The sequence below is a fragment of the Mirounga angustirostris genome, unplaced genomic scaffold (assembly GCF_029215605.1).
Source record: "Mirounga angustirostris isolate CCGP_5_RB_7025 unplaced genomic scaffold, mMirAng1.0.hap1 SCAF_9, whole genome shotgun sequence".
In the NCBI taxonomy this organism is placed as follows: Eukaryota; Metazoa; Chordata; class Mammalia; order Carnivora; family Phocidae; genus Mirounga; species Mirounga angustirostris.
Genome location: NW_026991717.1, coordinates 41,333,112 through 41,357,815, shown reverse-complemented (window position 1 = coordinate 41,357,815; position 24,704 = coordinate 41,333,112). Strand labels below are relative to the sequence as shown.

The 24,704-nt window shown below is 41.8% G+C and overlaps 2 protein-coding genes across 10 annotated transcripts in view; both read left to right on the top strand.

The window, feature by feature from the left end:
* The window catches only part of TRIP4 (thyroid hormone receptor interactor 4), a 65,837-nt gene extending 47,416 nt beyond the window's left edge, over nucleotides 1–18,421 (top strand). For 4 of the 6 annotated variants that reach the window (XR_010404988.1, XM_045899879.3, XM_045899877.3 and 1 more), the window contains 2 exons: nucleotides 9,397–9,499; nucleotides 18,093–18,421. Coding sequence is in view for 4 of the 6 variants with exons in the window: in XM_045899879.3 (XP_045755835.1) it covers nucleotides 9,397–9,499; nucleotides 18,093–18,160 (171 nt within the window). In the remaining 2 variants the exon portion in view is untranslated. Of the gene's footprint in view, nucleotides 1–8,764; nucleotides 8,870–9,396; nucleotides 9,500–18,092 lie in introns of those variants that run through there. The other 2 variants (XR_010404987.1, XM_045899878.3) reach the window with 2 other exon arrangements.
* A 4,555-nt stretch (nucleotides 18,422–22,976) lies between these two features.
* The window catches only part of ZNF609 (zinc finger protein 609), a 213,386-nt gene continuing 211,658 nt past the window's right edge, over nucleotides 22,977–24,704 (top strand). For 3 of the 4 annotated variants that reach the window (XM_045899875.3, XM_045899874.3, XM_045899873.3), the window contains exon 1: nucleotides 23,573–23,712. Coding sequence is in view for 1 of the 4 variants with exons in the window: in XM_054513471.2 (XP_054369446.2) it covers nucleotides 23,137–23,712 (576 nt within the window). In the remaining 3 variants the exon portion in view is untranslated. Of the gene's footprint in view, nucleotides 23,713–24,704 lie in introns of all 4 variants that reach the window. The other variant, XM_054513471.2, reaches the window with a different exon arrangement.

Sequence of the window (24,704 nt, the reverse complement as noted above, 5' to 3'; positions counted from 1 at the left end):
AGATGGATTACAGTGAAGAGCCTGAAGGTAGGGAGACTAATGAGATGGCAGTTGTCCTTCCAGGGTCAAGATATTTTTAAAAGTCTGTTCTAGGCACTGTGAATTTTGTAAGACTGATGAATCACAGACCTGTACCCCTGAAGCAAATAATACATTATATGTTATTAAAAATAAAAAGTCTGTTTTAGGATAATGCCAGTGAAATTAGATAAGAGGGGGACAGATGTAAGAGGTTTTATGTAGGTAGAATCAATCATTTAATGTGACACCTTCATTTTACCTGTAAGTAAACCCAGGCTTAGTGAGAAAGTGGTCTGCTTGATCTAGAAGGAATCTGCTGTAGACTTGCTAACTTTTTGCAATCTGTTCACGGCTTCTGGATTTGTCATCTAGTCTACTGTATGAACCAGGTGGCAAATTACCTCTCTAATTTACAATTTTATTGTTCAGAATATTATATAACATACATTCAGCAAGTATTTACTATCTGTCATGTGCCACACACTGCTAAAGACTAAGCATCCAGAGTTTTAACGAGATATCCCATCTCTCTGGATCTTTAAGTCTACTAGAAGAGACTGAGACAAGAAAACCCAACCATACTAATTATCATATGAAAAAGGAATGCACAAAAGAGAGGCCCTAACTGCTAACTCATCTTGGCTGGAGGCAGGGTGGGGAGGGTTCAGGAAGCTTCTGAAAAAAGGTGAGTCCTGAAAAAAGAATTTCTGTCTTCCTTTGTATACCATCCTATATCTTGTCTCCATACTTTTGTCCCCCAGGATAGTTTCTGTTCATCCTTTAAAACAGCTCAGATGTCACTCTCTCTGTAGGGTCTTCCCAGACGTCAGTCCATTTCCTCCCTGACAGGACTAATCACTTCCTTCTCCCGTCTACTGTGTTCATATTCCTATTATTGCTCTGGCAGGTGAGTTGGACAGAAAGGAACAGATGATTGAAATGTTTAGGAGGTAAATTCTATAAAACTTGGTGATTTGATTGGATATGTAAAGTGAGAGAGAGAAGGCTCAGATAAACAAGTTTCTGTCTCTGGCAAGTGGGTGAATGGTAATATCATTAGTCCCGTTGGAGTATACAAAATAAGAGAATTTTCTTTTAAGATAAATAACTTTAAATGACCTGTGGTAAAGAAAACCTATACTGTAGCAGTAAAAGAAAGATGTTCTGTAGTATGTAATCACCATACAAAAATCAATTTTTTTTTTAATATTTAAAAAAACAAATTCTAGGGGTGCCTGACTGGCTTAGTTGGTAGAGCATGCAACTCTTGATCTCAGGGTTGTGAGTTCGAGCCCCACATTGGGTGTAGAGATTACTTAAAATAAAATTTTAAGAAAAAAATTTATTCCACACACAGTGTTACGATTTTTTATTTGGATGGCTTAAAAATGTTTTAATCTGTTTTGTTCTGAAAGACAAATGTCATTTTATGAAGGGGTATTGTTAATGGTTATAGCACCAGATTGCCTAACAATGATCTACCTTTGTAGGTTAACTGATGTCAAAGGATGCTCTGAGCTCTGCCTCAGAATAGTTCTCAGTTGAGTCAACCAGCCATTGGGAGATAAATTCTAAAATTGTCAGATCCCTTAAGTCAAGAGGAGTTTTAGTATTCTGAGTTACTAGTCCCAACGTCAATGGTTAAGGACCTTACAATGTAGTATCTTTTAATTAAGAGCAATTTTCTTTTAGTTCTCATTAGTTTAAGTTGGAGTGAAAGCCTGCTATATGAAATTTAAGACCAAAAATAACTATCATGTATGGGTGATTCCCATTTAGGTCTTTAAGAGTAAGGGCAGAAAAGCTATGAGGTTAATTTTAGAGAAAATATACTTGCTTAGGTTCTCTTGTGTATGGAGGGTCTAGCTTAGGATTTCAAAGGGCACAGAAAGCCACAGTGGAAACTTAACTGTGAGTAGGATGGGACCAGGAAACCAATGCTATATGGCTTCAACTAGATCATTTTCCACAAATGGCTCTAAGGCCCTTAAGCTGCATGTCACTCATCACTTTTTCTTTTCACCTGGAGCAAGTATGAACTCTGTAGCATTGAGCTGTAACCCCCCGTCTTTGATACTGAACACATGATTTGAATTGGGTACTAGTATGTGGGAGTTCAGCTGTCCCACATTGGTCCAGCTGGCCTGATCTTTATCCAACTCCAGTCAAATATATAGTAGTCATCTTGTCAAAGCCTCACGATCAATATATTATTGATGTGAGAAAACTTTTATCCTCCAGTAGAGTGTGGCCTGAGGTACTAGTTGTGTGTCCTGTGAACACCTTGAATTGATTTGAAGGAAAATGTAAACAAGTATTAGAGAACACAGTTGCTTTCAGGATGTTTCTTTGGATCTGTTGTGCTTGTAGCCTTTTTATCAGACTCATTTCCTTCTCTCTTTTCTGGGTATTATCACCTCAATCTTCTTGGAGTTGGTTTTCAGCTAACTAGATTTCAGAGCCTGATTTCATGTCCTATCTAGTTCCCCAAAGTTCAAACCAAGAAAACCTATAGCAAATATATGTGCTTTGTCAGTGAGTTCCTTCTTAACTGTTTGCTTTTATTTAACTTATCTTAAATTATCTTATCTTACTTAACTTATCTTAACTGTTTGTTTTATTTTATTTTAAAGATTTTATTTATTTGACAGAGAGAGACACAGCGAGAGAGGGAACACAAGCAGGGGGAGTAGGAGAGGGAGGAGCAGGCTCCCCGCTGAACAGGGAGCCCGACGCGGGGCTCGATCCCAGCACCCTGGGATCATGACCTGAGCCGAAGGCAGACACTTAACTGACTGAGCCCCCCAGGCTCCCCTGCTTTAGTTTTTAGTCCTCTGGAGAGAGATATAAGACTTATAGGTGATCTGGGGATTTGTTGGGAAGAGTGACATTGTTTAGGAGTTACTAATCATTTCAGGAACAAGGACTAAATAAATGGAGGCTTGCAGAGTTGGTGAAAATGGCCACTTGGCTCTGAATTAGTTGTGATTGCCAAAAAACTACTAAACTTTTTTTTTATCCCTTTTGAAAATGGCAAAAGAAATGTTTTCTAAATGACTGGTGAACAATTTTCCTCTGGAGAAGAGAAGAAAATGGCTGTTTAGTAGTTAATTATCTGTTGTTAGACAGCTATGAAACTTATGAGCCATGAAAGAAGAGTAGGCCCAACCCTCCCTCCCACCCCCCAAGGCTGGAAACCAGGTGATAGGAGTCGTGTTTTCCTAGGCAAGAACAGCAGCAACTTCCTGAGGAATCTGTTATTGAATTTGAATGGTTGCTTGAGTTGCTATATCTTACAATTCACATTCCCTCATCTATCTGTTGTGCTATCTCAGTGACCCTTCCTCTAGCATCCTCTCTAAATTGGATATGATATCCAAAGTTTATTCATATTATTAACAAATATGAACCTCCTTTCTCTTAATTTACTTTACTTTTTTTTTTTTTTTTTAAGATTTTTATTTATTTGACAGAGAGAGACACAGCGAGAGAGGGAACGCAAGCAGGGGGAGTGGGAGAGGGAGAAGCAGGCTCTCCGCCTAGCAGGGAGCCCGATGCCGGGCTCGATCCCAGGACCCTGGGATCATGACCTGAGCCGAAGGCAGACGCTTAATGGCTGAGCCACCCAGGTGCCCCTGTTTTTTTTTTTTTTTAATGTAAGCTCTACACCCATGTGGGGCTTGAACACAACCCCGACATCAAGAGTTGCATACTCTACCTACTGAGCCAGCCAGGAGCCCCTAATTTAGTTTTCTCTCCATCAGCTACATTTTAGTCTTCTGAGTTGCAGACCAAAAATCCCTTTCTTGTAAGTCACTGACTCGTTAGTGTTTAATGTGCTCCATAGTGCCTAGGCCCCAGTTGCAGAGAGTATGCTTTTTCTGGAGGTACTGAAGCTCTGCCAAACTGACTTTGCTTTAATGCATTCTACGCCTTTTCCCAATGCATAGGTCTTACTTTGCTTTTTTCTTTGCAGACTGCTTTGTTCTTCAGCTCTGTTTCTTGTAAGCCTCCTGAAATTCAGTATAAAAGCTTGGAAAAAGGGATATTCACATAAAACTTGGATTTAGATTAAAAGTTGATTTTAATGTTTATTGTGAGGCACGCACGAATGGGTCCCAGGAACCTCTTGTTGTATAATTTCATTTATCTATCATTTCCGCCATTATTTGACATTTGCTTACTCTGTTAATATATGTCAGTGTAGTTTTTTTTTTTTTTTAAGATTTTATTTATTTATTTGACAGAGAGAGAGTTAGCGAGAGCAGGAACACAAGCAGGGGGAATGGGAGAGGGAGAAGCAGGCCCCCACAGAGCAGGGAGCCCGATGTGGGGCTTGATCCCAGGACCCTGGGATCATGACCCGAGCCGAAGGCAGACGCTTAACGGCTGAGCCACCCAGGCGCCCCTGTCAGTGTGGTTAATATTAAACATAGGGCCTTATTGGCCCACTTGCCAATACACAAAAGTGCTAATTTAGCTTGAGGGATAACAGATTACAGGGTAGCACCTGCTCTTACCCAGAGTTATAGTCCTAAGACTATAGTTCTAACTATAGTCCTAAATTCCCAGCGTGTGCGTATTTAGCACAGTTAAGATAACCTTAATGTGGGGTGCCTGGGTGGCTCAGTCGGTTGAGCGTCTGCCTTCAGCTCAGGTCATGATCTCGGAGTCCTAGGATCGAGCCCCGCGTCAGGCTCTCTGCTCAGTGGGGAGTCTGCTTCTCCCTCTGCCTGCTGCTCCCCCTGCTTGTGCTCTCTCTCACTCTCACTCTATCTCAAATAAATAAAATCTTAAAGAAAATACTATGTCTTTAGTCAACAATTAACAAATATGACATATGCAGTGGCATTTAAAAAAAAAGATAACCTTAATGCACAAGTTGATAAATTCATTATTCTTTCATTCAACAAATATTTATTGATTGGCTGCTGTGTGCCAAGCATGATTCAAGGTGCTGAGGAGTAAACAAAACAGATGAAAATCCTTGCCTTCATGGAGCTTTCATCCTCGTAAAGGGAGGCCAGATTTAAAAATTTAGGGGCGCCTGGCTGACTCAGTTGGTAGAACGTGCAACTCTTTTTTTTTTTTTTAAGATTTTATTTATTTATTTGAGACAGAGAGCGTGCACACAAGCAGGGGGAGGAGCAGAGGGAGAGGGAGGGGAAAGAATCTCAAGCAGACTCTGTGCTGGGTGCGGGGCTCCATCTTACCACCCTGAGATCATGACCTGAGCCAAAACCAAGAGTTGGATGCTTAAACAACTGAGCCACCCAGGCGCCCTGAGCATGCGACTCTTGATCTCCAGATTGTGAGTTTGAGCCCTATGTGGGATGTAGAGATTACTTAAAAATAAAATATTTTAAAATTTAAATAATTATATTGTATTAAGATGACAGTAAGTGCTGTAGGAAAAAAAAGGAGGAGTTGAAAGTACAACTTATGTGAGGAGATTCGTGCTCTGATTTTAAATAGAATGATTAGGGAAGACTTACTGCAAAGTTGACATTTAAACATTTAAACAGAGTTCTGAAGAAAGAGAGAAGCCATGTGGATATCTGGGTGGTGGCAGGGGTGGGAGCATTCCAGGAAGAGAGAATAGGCAAGTGCAAAGACCCAAGGGCAGGAACAACCTGGAAGCCAATGTGGCTGGAATGGAGTGAAAGTGGGGGTGAAAGTAGTAGGAAAAGGTGTCAGAGAGGAAATAGGGGGCCAGACTGTCCAGGAACCTGAAGGTCACGCTGAGGACTTAGGCTTTTATTCTGAATGAGATGAAAAGCCACTAGAGAGTTTTAAGTAGAGGAGTGACATGATCTGATATATATTTTTAAAATAGTTCTGGCTGCCCTGTTAAAAATAGAAAAGAGAGAGGTTAAGGGCAGAAACAGAACAATTAGGAGATTATTGTGGTAATCCAGGGAAACATGATGGCTTGGACCAGGGAAGTAGCTGTGGAGGTCTGAGGAAGTGGTGAGATGTTGGATATCCTTTCAAGGTGGAGTTAACAGGATTTCTCAGTGGGTTGGTTGTGGGGGTTTTGGCCTGAACAACTGGAAGGATGGAATAGCTAATAGCCTGGCTATCCATTCATTCATTATTCATTTTAAAGGGGGGGAATGGATAAGAGAGCAGGTTTGGAAATGAATTCAGGACCTCTATTTTTTAAAATTTTATTTGTATTGTGACAAAATATACATAACATATAACTTACCATTTTAACCATTTTTAAGTGTACAATTCAGTGGCATTAAATACATTAACAATGTTGTGCAACCATTGCCATTATCCATCTCCAGAACTTTTTCATCATTTCAAACAGAAATTCTGTACCCATTAAATAATAACTCCTTCTTCCTCCTCCCCACCAGCCTCTAGTAACCTGTTTTCTGTCTCTGTGAATTCACTTATCCTAAGTACCTCATATAGGTACTCATCATGTAATATCTGTCCTTTTGTGTATGGTTTATTTCACTAAGTGTAATTTTTCAAGATTGATTCATGTTGTAGCATGTATCAGAATTTCTGGAATATTTTTAATATTCCACTGTGTGTATGTGCCGTATTTTGTTCATCTGTCTATTGATGAACATTTGGATTGGGGAAACTATTGGGTGCTATGAACATTGGTAAACAAATATTTGAATTCCTGCTTTCAGTTTCTTTCAGGGATATACCCATGAGTGGAATTGCTGGACATTATGGTAATTTTGTAACTCTTTGAAATTACAAAAACCAAACTGTTTTCCACAGCAGCTGTACCATTTTACATCCACACCAGCAATGCATGAGGGTTCTAATTTCTTCACATCCTTACCAACACTTGTTATTTTCCATGTTTTTTGGTTGGTTTGGTTTGGTTTTATTATGGTCATCCCCTAAGCATGAACTCTAGTGCCTCATTGTGGTTTAGATTTGCATTTCCAGGACCTCATTTTTTCCCAGTTTTATTGAGATATAATTGGCATGTAACATTGTATTAGTTCAAGATGTACAACAGAATGATTTGATATATGTATATGTTGCAAAATTATTACCTCAATAAATTTAGATAACAGCCATCACCTCTCACAGTTAAAGATTCAGGACCTTTTTTTTTTTTTTAAATTTTTTTTATTTATTAGGGGGAGAGAGAGAAAGCACAAGCAGAGGGAGTGGCAGGCAGAAGGAGAAGCAGGCTCCTTGCTGAGCAGGGAGCCCATGTGGGACTCAATCCCAGGACACTGGGATCATGACCTGAGCCGAAGGCAGATGCTTAACCGACTGAGCCACCCAGGCGTCCCAGGACCTTATTTTTTAACTCTGAGACTGAAGAAAATCACTAAAGTTGTAAATGTAGAGAGAGAAGAGGTCTGAGGCCTAACCCCTGAAGCACTCCCAACATTTAAAGGATGGGGTGATGAACAGTCAGTAAATAGCAAAACCAAGAAGAGAATGATATCCTGGAAGCCAAGTGAGGAATGTGTTCAAGACGGAGGGAGAGAAGAATTCTGTCAGGTTCTACAAATAGGTCAATTAAGTTGAGAACTGAGCATTGACCATTTGATTTAGCAACATGAAAGTGAATAATGACCTTTAGTTCACCAAGAATAGTTTTGGTGAAGTGATGGGAGTGAATGCCTATTTATAATGAATTTAAGAAAAAAATAGAGGAATTTGAAGCAGGGAGCATACATAGTCTTTTAGTGAATTTTGTTGTAAAGAGAATCAGAAATGGGGCAGTTGCTTGAGGAGAATGTGGGATTTGGAGAGATTTTGTTTTATGGCAGACATTACAGAAAGTATGTTTAATGGGATTGATTCAGTAGAGAGGGAACATTTATTGAGGCAGAAAAAGAGGAGAGAATGATTGAAATGGCTTGCAGTTCTGGAAAAGCAGAGCTGTGAGGTCCTGGCAGCACCATCCTCTGCCTCAACATGCTAAACAGAGGGGGGAGAGTAGGAAAACTGAAGAGGTGTGGATTGTGACTGTTGCTGTTGGGGCCTTTGTAGAATTTGGTTGAAAGATCTCAATGGCAGCCTCTGGTTTTATTCGTGCCAAAACACCTCAGCCCTAACAGCTGGAACCTACTTTTCTTTGAGTTCTAAAGATCCAGGGGATAAGGAAAGAAGAGCATTTTCCTTCTCATCTTTAGTCTTTTTTTCTCTACTGTGAACATTTTGACCCTGCCTCTGAATATAATTGTGTCTGATACTTGATATTAAGCTATGTTTTATCAAAGTACATGCCACACCTGTCCCACACAGAAAGCCTGCCACACCTATCTCACACAGAAAGCCATGGTATGTGGGCAGAACCAAAAGGTGCTAAAAATCCCTTGTTTTCTCCACAGCATTACTTACCACCTAGGACACAGTGGTCAAGTGGTCAGTAAAGAAGTTTTAACTATTTATGTTTCCACTAGTTACAAAGAAATTTTAATTTTCTTATTTTACTGAAACCTCCATTTCTACTTTCAAGCCTTAGATCTTTAGAGGACGTATCTTAGCAGGTGAATAAGAATGGAAAATAAGTTTATAGCTGTGATGGTATTTACTAGGAGAAAGGCTCCTTTGGTAATACCATAGCCTGTGAGTCATATTTGTCAAACATGCTAAATGCAAGACATAAAAGATAGGAAATAATGAAACAGCAAATCAGTTGGGCATTGCTAGAGAGCACTTTCTGCCAACCCTCCATTGTGCCTTAAATTGTGATTATGTGGCCAGCCTAGTCTTACTCTAGGTTCTGTGTCTGTCTTTGCAGAAGGAACACAAGTCCTAAGTATTCACACAGATTTGTGATGAGAGATCCAAAGGAAGCTTCTAAATAATTTTCAAAATTGCTCTACCAGTTACCTTTTCACCCTAAGTAAGTCTGGAATGCATCCAGCAAAACAGCTTTTGCATGTTCATACCTTTCAGAATGAATCATCTTCCTTCCTTTTAGTGAAAGAAGGGCTCTGTTGACTATTTCTGGCAGAATTTCCACAAATGTCCTCTATTTTTCTTAAACCTTCCAGTGTTTCACTCAAGTTAACCTGGGGTGCCCAATGTTCCCAAAGGAGACCTCTGAATCTCCCAACTCTCAGTCATTTATGTTAAAAGAACAGTCTGTCCTGATTCTTCTGGGAAAATATCAGGTATCCTTTTTTAAAGAAGTTGTTCCCATTATAGGAAGTCAGAAATGGCAGGCAATAGACTGCATAAGAGTACCGTTCTAAGGCCTGGGGAAAGGGAAGGTTTGTTTTTGCTTGTTGAGCATAATCCTCTTTACCTGACTGAAATGGAGAGTGCTATCATCAGAATGTTGAGGTGAAATCTGGGACATCCTTTGATCTCCCTGAAATTCAAAATCTGTCCCAACTAGTCTGAACTTGTTATTTTTATATTTCGCAGTATCCAGACATGAGTCAAGAATCTGATTCTCCATTTGTTTTCATCTGCACAAATCCCCAGGAAATGATTGTGAAGTTTCCTATTAAAGGAAATCCAAAAATCTGTAAGTCACAAGCTTTGATGGTCTAATTTTCTTTTCTTTCTTTTCTTTCTTTTTGTCTTATGTATCACTTGTTTAAAACTTTAAAATCCAGGGGCGCCTGGGTGGCTCAGTCGTTAAGCGTCTGCCTTCGGCTCAGGTCATGATCCCAGGGTCCTGGGATCGAGCCCCACATCGGGCTCCCTGCTTGGCGGGAAGCCTGCTTCTCCTTCTCCCACTCCCCCTGCTTGTGTTCCTGCTCTCACTCTCTCTCTCTATCTCTGTCAAATAAATAAATAAAATCTTTAAAAAAAAAAAAAAAACTTTAAAATCGGGGCGCCTGGGTGGCTCAGTCATTAAGTGTCTGCCTTCGGCTCAGGTCATGATCCCAGGGTCCTGGGATCGAGCCCCGCATTGGGCTCCCTGCTTGGCGGGAAGCCTGCTTCTCCCTCTCCCACTCCCCCTGCTTGTGTTCCTGCTCTCACTATCTCTCTCTCTCTGTCAAATAAATAAACAAAATCTTAAAAAAAAAAAAAATAAATAAAAAAATAATAAAACTTTAAAATCTTCTCTTCTTACCCTGTTCTATGGCATCTCAAGCTTTGGAGGATTAATATAATTATATTTATTGATAACTTTGATGTTAACTATAGCATAGCCTTTCCAAAGTGTACGTTGATCCACAATTATTGGCATGCTAGTGAATCACTCTAAACTTCCATTTAAGGGGCGCCTGGGTGGCTCAGTTGGTTAAGCGACTGCCTTCAGCTCAGGTCATGATCCTGGAGTCCCTAGATCGAGTCCTGCATCAGGCTCCCTGCTCGGCAGGGAGTCTGCTTCTCCCTCTGACCCTCCCCCTTCTCATGTGCTCTCTCTTCCATTCTCTCTCTCTCAAATAAATAAATAAAATCTTTAAAAAAAATAAAATAAACTTCCATTTAAGACCCCATAAGATTTATTTATTCATTGAGAGAGAGAGATAGCATGCACGAGCAGGGGGAGGGGCACAGGAAGAGAGAAAGAAAGAATCCCAAGCAGACTCCCCTCTGAGCCCCGGGCCCCGGGACACGGGGCTCCATCTCATGACCCTGAGCTCATGACCTGATTTGAAACCAAGAGTCGGATGCTTAACCACCTGAGCCACCCAGGTGCCCGCAGACCCCATTACATTTAAAATCCTTATTTGTCAGCCAATAGAGTATGCTTTGCTCCACTGCACTACTCATTAAAGGAAGTGGTAAGCCAACACCAATGGCAATAATGATATTTATTCATTGTTCCTCAGTATTCAATCCAAGAATAAGACTTAAGTTTGTGTCTGTTTTTTAGTGTTTTGGAGGCTCCACTTCCCACTTTTCCTGTGGGTACTGGTTCCTAGAGCTCTGCCCTAGCCCTCTTGCTTTTCATTCTCTTTTTGAAACCTTTTGATTTATTTTTCTATAACTTTTGCTTTATGTATTTGTGATTATAGACCCTCTGCATATTCACTTCTTAATCACTTTTTGTTGACTTTATTTTTTTCAACTTCCAGCTCTTCTTCAACTCCCACCTTCTCTTCTTCTTTGTAGTCCTACCATAGCCTCTTCTGTTTCAAAGAAATCTCGGGAAACACATAGTGGTGTCCTCTCTGCCTAGCTTATTTTTTTTTTTTTGAAGATTTTATTTATTTATTTGAGAGAGAGAGAATGAGAGAGAGCACGAGAGGGAAGAGGGCAGAGGGAGAAGCAGACCCCCCGCTGAGCAGGGAGCCCGATGTGGGACTCGATCCCGGGACTCCAGGATCATGACCTGAGCCGAAGGCAGTCGCTTAACCAACTGAGCCACCCAGGCACCCCTGCCTAGCTTATTTTTAAAAACAACCTCAACAACCCTCCCATTCGCTCATGTCAGGTACTGTTTTGTGCCTCTGTGGCACTGCTTTCCCGTTGTGTGAACTGGATGATTTGGGGGCAAGCGTTGTCTTCAGCTTTGCACAACTCTACCTCACCCTGTACCTTAGGGACCAACTAGCCATTTGATAAACCTGTTCTATAAAGAAGTACTTTTCTTTCTTTCTTTTTTTTTTTTTAAAGATTTTATTTTTTTATTTGACAGAGAGAGACACAGTGAGAGAGGGAACACAAGCAGGAGGAATGGGAGAGGGAGAAGCAGGCTTCCCACCGAGCAGGGAGCCCGATGCGGGGCTTGATCCCAGGACACTGGGATTACGACCTGAGCCGAAGGCAGACGCTTAACTGACTGAGCCACCCAGGCGCCCCTCTTTTTTTTTTTTTTTTTAAGACTTTATTTGAGAGAGAGAGCACGCACGAGTGGGGGGAGGAGCAGAGGGACAAGTAGGCTCTCTGTTCACCGACGACCCTGGGCTGGATCCCAAGACCCTAAGACCATGACCTGAGCTGAACTTAGATGCTTAACCAATTGAGCCACCCAGGCGCCCCTAGAGAAGTACTTTTCAAACTGTACTGTAAATAAAAGTCACCTAGAGAGCTGTTAAAACACCGGTTTCTGGGCCCTCTCCCAAGTGATACTGATTCTGTTGCTCAGCTAACTACACTTTGAATAATACTGTTTTTGATCACAAAATGCTTGGAGTGTGAATTTAGATAAATGTATATTCATCACAAAATTCAGGCAACCCTCATGATTTATGAGACATATGTTCCTGAGATTCCTGCATATCAGAAAATCTGAACATTTTGCCTTTGACTTACATATATTATTTACTTCAGACTGTATACCAGCTGGTAGCTAAGTGGCCCTGGAAATTTTTTTTCTTCCTCTCTACTATTTAGGATTTGTTTATTTATTTGTTATTTTTTAAAGATTTTCTCTTTAAGTAATGTCTACACCTTATGTGGGGCTGAAACTCATAATCCCGAGATCAAAAATTGCTTGGTCCACTGACTGAGTCAGCCAGGCGCCCCCTCCACTATTTAGGATTTTTATTATTGTTTTTTAAGATTTTATTTATTTATTTGTGAGGGAGGGAGGGAGAGAGCACAAGGAGGAGGAGGAGGTAGAGGGAGAAGCAGGCTCCCCGCTGAGCAAGGAGCCCTATGTGGCACTCGATCCCAGGACACCAAGATCATGACCTGAGCTGAAGGCACATGTTTAACCAATTGAGCCACCCAGGTGTCCCTAGGATTTTTTTTTTTTTAAGATTTTATTTATTTATTTTATGAGAGAGAGAGAGAGAGAGCAAGCTGGGGGTGGGGCAGAGGGAGATGGAGAGAATATCAAGCAGACTTCTCGCTGAACATGGAGACCAATGCAGGGCTCGATCTCATGACCTGGCCAAAGCCAAGAGTCGGACACTTAACCCACTGAGTCACCCAGGTGCCCCTCCACTATTTAGGATTTAAATCTCTCTTTTCTTATCTTTTTTGGTTGTGGCATTCTATCCCTCTCTGTTCCATTCTCACCTTACTCTAGGCACCCATAGCAGCACTGGTGGTAGGAGGCAAAGATTTTAGGTCTTCTCTCCCATATCTAGTGCTACTTGTTCTTGAGTCCCTATAACCTTTTCTTAGCTTCCTCCCCTATCTTGGTTCTTACCTGCTGCTTAAGCTCCTGTGAGAAAATGTTGTGTAAACCGAGTTTGGATATTTTTCTGAAATGTTTTACTCCAGTACTTTATCTACCCAGAGATCTACCTTCAGTACATATATTGGCCTGTTTTTCTCAATTAGGTTTAATGAGGGGTGGGGTGTGGGGGGAGTGATGCTCTTAGGAGAGAATTTTGGAAACTCCTGTCTTTTCCCCGTTGTTTCTGTTCTTAAAAGGTTTAAAAAGCCAAAATGGGCTGTATGCTTCTTTCAGGGACAGCAGGACTAGAGAGAAATTGTGAGACTGTAGCTTCTTCCATGGTAGGCCAGACAAGGTGAAACACTGGTCAGAAATAATAGCGAAATTTATGGGGCGCCTGGGTGGCTCAGTCGTTGAGCGTCTGCCTTCGGCTTGGGTCATGATCCCAGGGTCCTGGGATCGAGCTCCGCATCGGACTCCCCACTCCGCGGGAAGCCTGCTTCTCCCTCTCCCACTCCCCCTGCTTGTGTTCCCTCTCTCGCTGTGTCTCTCTCTGTCAAATAAATAAATAAAATCTTTAAAAAAAAAAAAATAGCGAAATTTAAAGAATGGGTTGACCCTGTGTATCTCAGGATTTTTTTTTTTTTTTTTTTTAAGTAGGCTCCATGCCCAACATGGGGCCTTTGTGAACTCATGACCCTGAGATCAAGAGTCACATGCTCTACAGACTGAGCCAGCCAGGCTCCCCAGAAAAAAAAATTTCTGTTTTACCTGAGGATTTAGTTTGGTGTGAAGTTTCTATTCCCTATAGCGCTTTATTCCTTCATCCTTCATTCCTCTTTATCATCTCTCAAAATCTTACACTTGGGTATTATATGCAGCTGATGAATCACTAATTTCTACCCCTGAAACTAGTAATACAATGTATGTTAACTAAATTGAATTTAAGTAAAAAATTGAAAATAAAAAGTAAAAATCTTACAGTCTGCCAGAACTTTCTTCCCATAGGCCAAAGGAGCTACCTTCAGTAGCTTACAGCTGGAAAAAGTCTTTACTCCCACTGCCACAGGGGAAAATACATACTCGGCTCTTAATTTGAAATGCTTCACATTTTCTTCTAGGTACATCATTATACTAAGTGGTTAAGGTCCATAGTATTAATAATATACTCTCTTTCAATTACAGCCCTATGACTTAAATGTTTTTATTCTTGTTTTTCTTTTGTGGGATGGCTTAGGAATCTTCTATAGATTAGTTCTATGAGATATATTCCAAGTTCCAAACTCTGACTTGCAAATAAGCTTTTAGAAATTTACCTGTTGTACCATGTGTATATATATATGTATATATCTATATGCTTTAAATTAAGGTTTTAAACATATATTTTTTAAATTTTTTGAGTATAGTTGATACACCGTTACATTAGTTTCAGGTGTGTCAACATGGTGATTCAACATCCCTATACGTTATGCTGTGCCCACCATAAGCGTAGCTACCACCTGTCACCATACAATACGATTGCAATATCATTAACTGTATTTTTCTATGCTGTACCTTTTATTCCCATTCCTTATTCAATCCATACCTGGAAGTAAAGGCATATATTTTGGTTTATGCTTTTGGACATAAACTTGAGCTTGCTTGACCTAGGGATAATTATATTTCTTGAAATTGAAATAATTCAAAAAAGAACAATATGCAATATGATCACTTGGCTGTGTGCTCAAATTAGGAAATGCAAAAAAGTATAGTAGAATATCTAGGTTAAATGCTCAAAGAGATAAAGGAAATCTTTTTACTTTAAATTAACTACATGCTCTTTAAACTCATGCAAATACTGCCTTATATGTTACACACAGCATGTGAAAATCCCTATGAGAGTTATATCGATTGATGACAAATACTTTTTCCCCTTTTAACATCTTGTCCGTCTGCTGCACATGCATTTGATTTTCTTTTAGGTACCATGATTGAGGATGTGTTAACACTGAAATGCTGTAGCTACTAAATGTAAAAATATTGGGGAAATACCAAAACTAAACATCACCAGTCTGTGTTTAAGAGAGTATACTGTATGTTACTGTAGTTAACTGTCCAGATCCCAAGTCTTGAAAGACAAGGCTGAACTAGAACTCAGAGTTCAGAGTTTCTGCAGTCTGAGGGCAACTGTGATGACTGCTTCTTCATGCAGGAAGCCCCAGTCCCTTGCCTTCATGGCCTGTAGCTGGCCCAAGAATTGCCACTATTGGCAGTCATTTTGGTAGATGTTAGGGATGCATGCAGAGAAGTCCTTACTTACAAGGAGTTCACAGACTGCTGGCACAGATTGCTGGTTTTCTTAGGCAGTCTAGGGGAATGAAAGAATTTCTGCATCCCTGGGAATGCTCTGGAAGTCCCTTCTTCCTCTATCTATATCTCTTTCCTCCTTTTAGTTTTCCATTTTATGACATCACCTCCGAAACCAGGGATTAGTTTGCCTACCCATTGAGTGCTTTGCTCCTATGGGTTGATCTTTCCTGAGCTGGTCTCACTTGAGGACTTTCACAATCAGACTGGAGTTTTCTGAAGATTATACTTGGAATGTTCTTATACAGTGAAGCTTTGAGAGTGTCAAGAAGATAATGTCTCTCTTTTTTTTTTTTAAGATTTTATTTATTTATCTGACAGACAGAGACACAGCAAGAGAGGGAACACAAGCGGGGTGAATGGGAGAGGGAGAAGCAGGCTTCCTGTGGAGCAAGGAGCCCGATGCAGGGCTCGATCCCAGGACCCCAGGATCATGACCTGAGCCGAAGGCAGATGCCTAACGACTGAGCCACCCAGGCGCCCCCATGTAGTTAAAAGACTTGTCTAGAGTTGTAAACTGAGACCATAAGTAAGAAACACAACTCCCAAGCCTCACCATCAATATGACTACCCTTACTTTTTCAGAGAACTTTGAGTTTATGAGGCACTTTAACATACAATATTTCAGTTAGTTATTGGATTAAATGACTTAGTGTATATAAAAAAAACTTAACACAGTACTTGGTATTGAGAAAGCACTTAATGTTGGCTGTAATTCTCTCAACTTCGTTAGTAGGAATTTTTTCCTCCTTTCATTTTTCAGCTGAGTAAATAGGTTTATAGAAGTTGTGTTTTGCTCACATCTTTCTGTCTCTAATTTTCCTGTTCTTTTCACTTTACCAGATTGCCTCAGAAACAAATTATTCCAATCATGTTTCATTTTTAGGGCACAATATCAGAGCTGGAAGGAGCCTTCTGTACTACATAGTCCAGTTTCCTCTTAGAATTGAAAAAGCTGAGGATGAGAGTGACTAGGTGACTTCCTCACATACAGCTAGGTAGTCTCAGAACTACAGCTAGGACCTCAGTCTTCTAACTTACACAATACAGAGAACTAGAAGTCTAGAGTCCTAGGTAGAATTCTGAATTCCACCCTAGCTTGCCCTAAAAAGTTGAATGAGATGTAGTACTTCTTTATACCTCTGGGTACCACCACCTTTACAATGGATACTCTTATGTTTATCTGATATCTGCTAATTTTGGTTACTTAGTCTTTATAATTCAAAGGTTTTGAAATTTGTAATGTCTATTTTCTTTAATTGATTTGATGAAAACATTTATTGGGCACCTACCATTTGGCGCCCACTATGGTAGTGTTAGAGATACAAAGGCAAATGTGCCTTGTAATAGGGCTTTTTGCCAGATTGCTGGCACGTGTTCGGATTTCCAGCTGGGCAGCCTGGAGGATGAAAGACACCTAAATCCCTGGGAATACTCTGTGCTCTAAAGCCCAAATTAAAATCAACAGCATTGTGACTATTGTCGACAGCATTCTGGGCATTGCTTAGTGATGGTTTCTGAGGAAGGATGGTTTCTGAGAAGTAATGTTATTCCAGAGACAGGTATACCTCTAGAGAGATGAAGGGGGAAAAGAAAACAAAATTTAAGAAAACAGGGAAACTTGTGAGGTTGATGTTATTTTTCTCACAATCTTTTGCAGTAGTCAAGACACATATTCTTATTTTAGTCAGAGAAATGAGAATATTGAAGTCTAGAGAGACTAAATGACTTGCCCCAGGTTTTTCATGATAACATATATGGGGGCAGTTATGAGTGTGGGCTGTAGTACACCTGGCTGTCCTTGAAGGGGGGCTCCTTGTTTATTTGTTAGTCTTTATTTTTTTTGTGCTGAGACTGAACTGACCTGTTTCTGTTTCAGCTCAGTGTCAACATCACTGTTGACTTAACTGAGACTTTTTGTGGGGGAAAGCAATGTGCAAGACAGACAAGAACTTTGTTAGGATTGTTTTCATGAGATGGATAGTTCTTAAGGCTGCTACCACTGAACCAAACTCTGTCCTGGTAGATTTGAGGAGTCAGAGGTCAGGGACCACATCACTGAAGTACCTCTCATTAGGGTCACCTGAGACAGGAAGGTTGCTTGTTTTCTAACTTTAACACTTAAGAGGAGTCATACAGCCTATGACCTTTGCCCTTCTTAGCTGGTGATAGGGGCCCTTTGTCAGTAAAGCATTCATGTGGATTCTACTCCACTGCTGCAGGTCACTCCCCCTATTAAGTCTGAGGCAGAAAAGGGGTGAACCGAACTGCTTTTCTCACTGTGAGGGAGGTTCATGCATTATGCTCAGCCAGTTAACAGGTCAGAGGAATGAGTTTCCCACTGTGTGAAATGCCTTCCTTTATTATAATGTGAGTATTCTTTAAAAACTTGCCTTAGCATCAGACATCCTGAAAAACCATGGTGTTTCTTCTGTAGTAGCTACAAAATTAGAAATATTAACTATTTAGATTCTTTAAGCGAATACTCATTGTGTGTGTGTGTGTGTGCGCGCGCGCGCGTATGCACCCCCACATGCACGTGACCACGTTTGTGTGTCCTTAAACAGTGTTCCCACTGCTTCCTCATTCTTACAGAAGAAACTCTGAAGTTTGAAAGTATCTGAGTCCTGAAGCAAGATAATTGAATGTGACAGGAACACAGTAACCAGAGGACCTGGGAGGCCATGAAAGATTTGCATTGCAAATATAAAAAATAAATAATGAGGCTTCTTTTTCTCCCTTACAGGGAAACTGGATTCCAAGATCCATCAAGGAGCAAAGAAGGGGTTAATGAAGCAGAATAAAGCTGTCTGACCCAGGAGAAAAGGAACTATACAGCATAGTGGAGTTTTGTGTACTAAAATTGCTATCCACTGGTCCTTTGGAATGGAAGCATTAGAAATCTAAAGGCTTGGCATCAGGCTTGAATCTCTCAGAATTTAAACTCTTACCTAAATCTGTATATATTTTTTTTTTCTAAATCTGTATATTTTTCTTGAAGAGTGGGATTCTTACTTTCTGTAGTAGGTCAAAATCTTTGAATACATTATTTATAAAATGCTATTTTAAAAATTCTAGGTCTTTGACATTTCTCTCAGAATGGTATCAGAAGAGAAGGGAACAAGTTGGAAATTACTTTCCTCTCTGAGGCTTGGATTTGAGGTTATGAAAATCTTAACACAGGTTAACAATTTTTTTGAGAGACCACTTGAATTTTAAAGTTTCTTTTCAAAGTAATAGCCTGGTTGGAGTATTAGGATGTTTGAGAAATCCTGTGTTTAATACAAACCTGTGATGGGACAGAAAGGGGTTTTAACAAGTTTTTTGCTCTCGTCCAACATCTCTTGAAGTGAACAGTCTTCAAAAGCTGAATAACCTTCTTTGGCAGATTTTTTTTTTTTAAGGGATAACCTGAAGGGGTGCTGCCACTTTGTTCTTTGGTTTGAGATGTTAGGACATAAGAGGATCAGACTGGGAGGAGATAGAGCCACCTGTTAAAGCAGCATGAAACTGCCCTATTTATTGTTGTGGGTATTGCAAAAGCACCACTTGGATGGGGCAATTAGAAACAAACTAAAAAATAAAGTCCCTTCAGTAAATGTATTCAAATACCCTCAAATGCTGAAACCCAACCCTTTAAACTATCCACAGCTCAGGAAGCTATGAGCTTTGGAAAAATAGAAGGTTGATTTGAAATGAGATTTTCACTCCTCAGTCTGGCCCCACTTAGTGAAGCACTTTTTTTCTGAGGCTGTTCAGTAGAGCTGTCAGAATCTCAGTTGCTGGCATCCTCAGGAAATTCATGGTCTTAAATGTGTATGTTCTGCTTTTTATAAAGCACCACCACCACACTAGGGAAGTTGGATTCCCTCCAGCAGTTGTGTGCATGACTTAAAAAAGAGAGCGCACAGGAGAGAAAAAAAAGTGCCCTGTGTTATGAAAAAGATTAATTTCCCCTTTCTTTAATCCTTCATATTCAGCATGTATTTGCATTGAAATGCCTGCACTCATATGCATTGATGTTCACTCAACTGTGAACCCTGCTTGTTGCATAGCTCTAGGCACTGGTTTTGTGGGGCCTGATCACTCTGGATTCCCAGGGAAAACCCACCCAGTTCTTGTTCCGGTAATGCAGACAGGCAGTATTCTCATTCTTTTCCTGTTCAACTTCTGTAGAGAAAGTGGAAAGAACAGCCAATGGTACTTCTTTAGGGGGAAAAAAAAATTTCATTCTGGTCTCCTGAAGACCCTAGTACTATTAATGAAGACACGCTGGGTTAATATTTTACCGTGCAGTAGTACCATGAACTCTGCACGGGAATTGTCTGGTTTTCCGAATACCAAAATAAAACTGAAAGGCAGGAGGTAAAGGGCCTAGGGAACACCAACAAGTTTTCTGCCTTTTTACGGGAATGACAGCTCAAGCACAGAGGAGTCTGGATTGATTTTTTTTCACCTGGATAGATTGTGTGTGCATGCCTAAAGAAAAACATCAGGACCTGCAAGATCAGGTTATGAGACCATTTTGTGTGCTGTGATAAAGTTTACAAGAACATTACAAGTTTACAAGAACCCACCTCAGCATCCAAAATATGCAGCTGGAGCCACATGAGTAAATGGCAGAGTAACTTGGAAACTTCTTTTCATGGTTAGACTGTGAAAGCCTGTCTTTAGTTCACATGGTGATGGTGTAAGGTCTGTCTTTTATTTGTAGGACACTGGGGAGGAAGTGTGGGAAAGACTTGGGGGTAGATGGTCCTCAGTTGCTCAGTGATGAATAGCATAATTTAAAGCCTAGTGGAAATTCCTAGCATCCTGAATACAAACTCGCCCAGGAATTGCCTCTCGGTGCTTTACAATACTTTGCACTGACCCTTTTAACTCTGGGACGGCTTGGCCTGAGGGAAATTTCACATTTCTGAGCTGGTTTTCTTTTGCAGCCTAAATATTATCGGCGCCCCCTTTTGGATGGTTGGGTCCAGTGACTCTCAATTTGTATAGTACCTGAAGGATTCAGTGTTTCTGTTTTTCTAGGCAGGTCCCTGTCTCAATTATGTAAGCTCAGAGTGGGATATATATGAAACTAGATACTTTCTTGTCAGGGTTTAGGAGACTCTGGCTTTGCAGTCAGATGTTTGGAATGGAGTAAGGTTTTTTTGTTTGTTTGGTTTGGTTTGGGTTTTTTTTTTGCTTGCTATAGCTAATCTAGGGAAAGGGAACTAGGTGTCCCCCCTTTTCTCTTTAGGCTGAAAGTTTACAGAAACCCATTTTTCCTAGGGTGTAGCTGTGAAAAATTTAGACTTTAAAGATTACTTTTACAAATAATTACAAAGTTATAAGTTTTTATTTAATCTCTTTCCATTTTAACTGCATCTCTACTAAAGCCCATTTATGTGGATTTCATTTAGTTTGGTAAATTTTTTTTAATGCTTTTGCTAGAACTCCTAGCCAAGATTGAGACAGTGTTGGGGTTGTTCTCTTGCCCAGCTAAAAAAGGCCAGTAAAAAAGCAAGCATCTATTAAACTAGAGAAATCAACTAACTTCAGTTTATTAGGCCTAGGGGGAGGAAAGAAAGGCTTGTGATGAAGGATTTTTTTTCCTTGAGATTCAAATAGCAAGTATACATCTGCTGTTCTGAGCTTCTCTGAATGTGTTTGGAGGGAGGTGATCCATATCACAGGCTCCAGCAGCAACAAGGGATCCAGCATGTGGAGGGCTTTTCTACTTCTCTCACGCAGAGAAGAAAGAACATAGCACAGTTCCATCCTTGAACACAAACTTGTGTAAATGTCCATTTATATGTGTGCACATAATGTGGATCAATACATGGGGTGAAACTTGGTAAACTGATCAGATTTCAGTTGTGACAATGGAGAGCTCAGAAAGAAAACCCAGTAAATGTTGTATTTTACCTTGGAGTCAAATAAATAGGGCTGGGGGTAGGGCGCTGGGGGAACTAAGAATCCATATAGAGTTGTGACACAGGAAGGGAGTAAGATGTTGGCACAAAGGGCAAAAAAATGATACAGAAGATTTGAGAAGAGTCTAGAGTTGTACTGTCTAATATGGTAGCCACTAACCACTTGTGGTTTTTTAAATTAAATGAAATTAAGAATTCAGTTCTTTAGTCACATTAACCAAATTTCAAAGGTTCAAACAGCCACATGTGGCTAGTGACTTCTGAACTGGAGGGCACAAATATAGAACATTTCCATCATTACAAAAAATTCTATTGGACAGTGCTTATTCAGAGCAGGGGTCCACACACTTTTTCTGTACAGGGCCAGATAGTAAATATTTTAGGCTTTCCAGGCCATACAAATTTCTGTTAACACCGATTCAACTCTGCTGTTAACAGTGCAAATGAATTCATAGATAATGCATACATGAATGAGTGTGGCTATGAGCCCATAAAACTTTATTTATGGACACTGAAATTTGAATTTCATATTCTCACACCACAAAGTATTATTTTGATTATTTTTCAGCCATTTAAAAATGTAATAACCACTCTTAGCTCATGGGACATACCAAAACAGGCAGTGAGCTTGTGAGCCATAACTTGCCAACCCCTGGTCTAGAGGAACAGGAAGTCAAAACTTAAGATTCTTTCAGTGTACAGGACATCACTTAAAAATTTTGGGTGGTTCTTTCAAGCTTGAGAACTTTGTTTGGCTAAAAATTGAGGTTCACTATAGTACTGTTTATTTTCTTCTTTTCCCTATTTTTGCAGTCCTGTCCTCCCCAATGGTAGGGTCATGCTCTTCAGTAGAAGATGACTGCTTGAGTGTTAACTCTTAATTAAGTCACATCTAAGTCTAAAATACCAAACCCTACTCTTTCTCTACGTGCTAAGTAGTGAATCCTCACTTGTAACATTGCCTAGTAGAGATTGGAAGTGTGCTGTCACCCAGAATCAGTTCTGCCCTACATGTACTGTACTAGAACAAGTTAAATATTGGTGGGCCAAAGGGAGATTATTCTTCCTAGGCCGGACAGGCTTAGTGTTCATCTTTAGCCCCCCACCCCACCCCCACCGTGTGTGTGTGTGTGTGTGTGTGTGTGTGTGTGTGTGTGGAGAGTAAAGGGGTTTTATTATCTGGCTGTATCCCCAAGTCACACACTATTTTGAGTGGCACTGTTGAAGGATGCCTCAGGATAAGGGAGGAAAGGAAAGACAAAAACTGAAGAGCTAAAATGATCAAGGACACAGGAAGGACATAAGTTAAGGGGCTAAGAAAGGGGAGCCTTGAGAATTAAGAAATTTCTCTTTGCTATGGAAGGAGGTGGAAGTTTTAGGGAAAAGGTCATGGAGAGTATATTTCACAAGTGAGAGGTGGGTGGGAGGGTTCACGTAAACACGGACTGAATGTCTACCGTGCAGTGCGCTGGACAATCACAGTTGACAGATATGGAAAGGTAAAAGTTACAGTCGTTAGAAACAGAATGGTGGGTTGGAGAAGGACAGAATATGGCTTTTAGATAATAAAAAGCAGCAAGATTTGGCGATACAGGATGGTGAGATGAAAAGGGATATAGAAAGATGAGAAGTTGGTACTTTGGAGAGAAAAACAAGTGGTAATCCCAAGAAAAAGAAACTGGAGAACAAAGGATAAAAAAATTAGGGGGTTGATAATTTTCTGAACCAAAGGATAAAATGGATGAAACCATTCTGAGCTATTCTTGCTCTTCTGTTCTTTGTGGATGTTCACGTTCAGACCCCTTAACGGCCTTTTCCTCTCCCCACGGTGGAAGGACACCTACGGAACTGGTGTCCTGTATTTAAGGTATGATACTTCCCCAGAGACCTCTCTGCGGGGAAGTCTGGTCCAGCGAGAGTTCTTTCCACGAGGGGAGAGCGTTAGGTTCGAGCTCTCCAATCCAGGTTTCTTCGAGTTTATCTCTGTTTAACCGGCTCGCCGGGTTTTCCAGCATTCCCAGAGCTACGACTCTAATCCGGGCTCCGTGTGACCGCGCATTCCGAGACCCAGGATTTGGCTCTTTCATCCAGGTTCCGGGTTTCCCCGGCGCACTCCCGCTCCAGACTCCACAGCAGCCCGGAATCCAGATCCGAGGGCCCCGCAGTCCACTTTCCGGGTCTTCGGGGCGGCCCTGGTTGTCCCGGATCGCGGCGGCGGCGGCGGCGGTGGCGGCGGCTGAGGGACCCGCGGCCCCGGACACAGCGGCACCGGCCGGGCGGGGCGGAGCGGCGCGGGGAGGGGGCGGAGAGCCGGAGCTGAGGCGGGGTGGGGTGGGGGGGAGGGGCCGCGGGAACGGATGGCGGCCTGGGCCCCGTAGCAGCGGCGGCTCTACGGCCCGGGGCCCCGGGCGGGCGGAGGTGGCGGCTCCCGGGACCGGCCGCGCGGTGAGTCCGAAGCTTTGTGTGGAGCCGGGGCTGGGGGAGGAGAGAGGCCGTGGCGCTGAGGGGGGCCGAGGCTGAGGGGGCCGGGGAAAGCGGCGCCTGACGGAGGAAGTGGGGGTTGGGGGGCCGGGGCGGAGCGAGGGGAAGGTGTGTTTGGGGGGGAGGGGGGTCGTTGCGTGGGTGGGGGAGGGGGCGTCGAGGGGCGCGGGGTGAAGTTCAAAGCGTGGCCGGGCCGGTTCAGCCTCAGGGTAGGGGTTCCCAAGAGAGGATTAGGGTCTGGCCAGGTTGTGGGGACAGGCCAGAGAGTTTCAGTGGCGAGTCTGGGTATCTCGAGGGGGCCTAGGGCGGTGGGGCTAGTCAGGGAGTTAGGGGGGTTCAGGGCGAAGGGTTGGGAGCAGGACGTGTGCGCGGCCCTGGGGGCGGGGGGAGCAAGGTGGCCGGGAGTGTGCAGTAAGTAGGTTGTGGGTGTGTGCTCCTTCCAGTCTTCAGGTCACATTTCGTCCTGTCCTTTTCTTCAAGATGGAGGGATCCCTGGGCCTGGCCCTTAACTGCTCTCCTTGTACCCCCGGGAGGATTTGTGACCCTGTCCTGTTTGGAAAAACCCATGCTGCCCTCTTTTCCCTTTATGTGTAATTACGGTTGGATCATCACTGTGCTTTGCTCAGATTCTCCTTCCTCCCTCTGGGGTTGAGGAGGAGGAGACACATCTGACCAATTAATGTGTGTTTGTGAAACAGGCAGCAGCAGTCATTTCAGCTTCTAGGAATTAGGCTCACACAGGGTGGAGAGATCAGAGCCCTTCAGGGGGAATATTTCTGAACAAATCACAGATGATTAAATTCTCTAAGAAACAGCTTCCTACCTAAATGAGAGTGGGAAAGATGGGGGAGAAAGCCTGTCTGTTTGCAGCCATGTGTCCAGAGCCCCAGGGGTAGAGGAGAGTCCCCAATCCCCCACAGGCCTCTCTTTTCTGTACTAGGCTTTGCTCTGCAGCC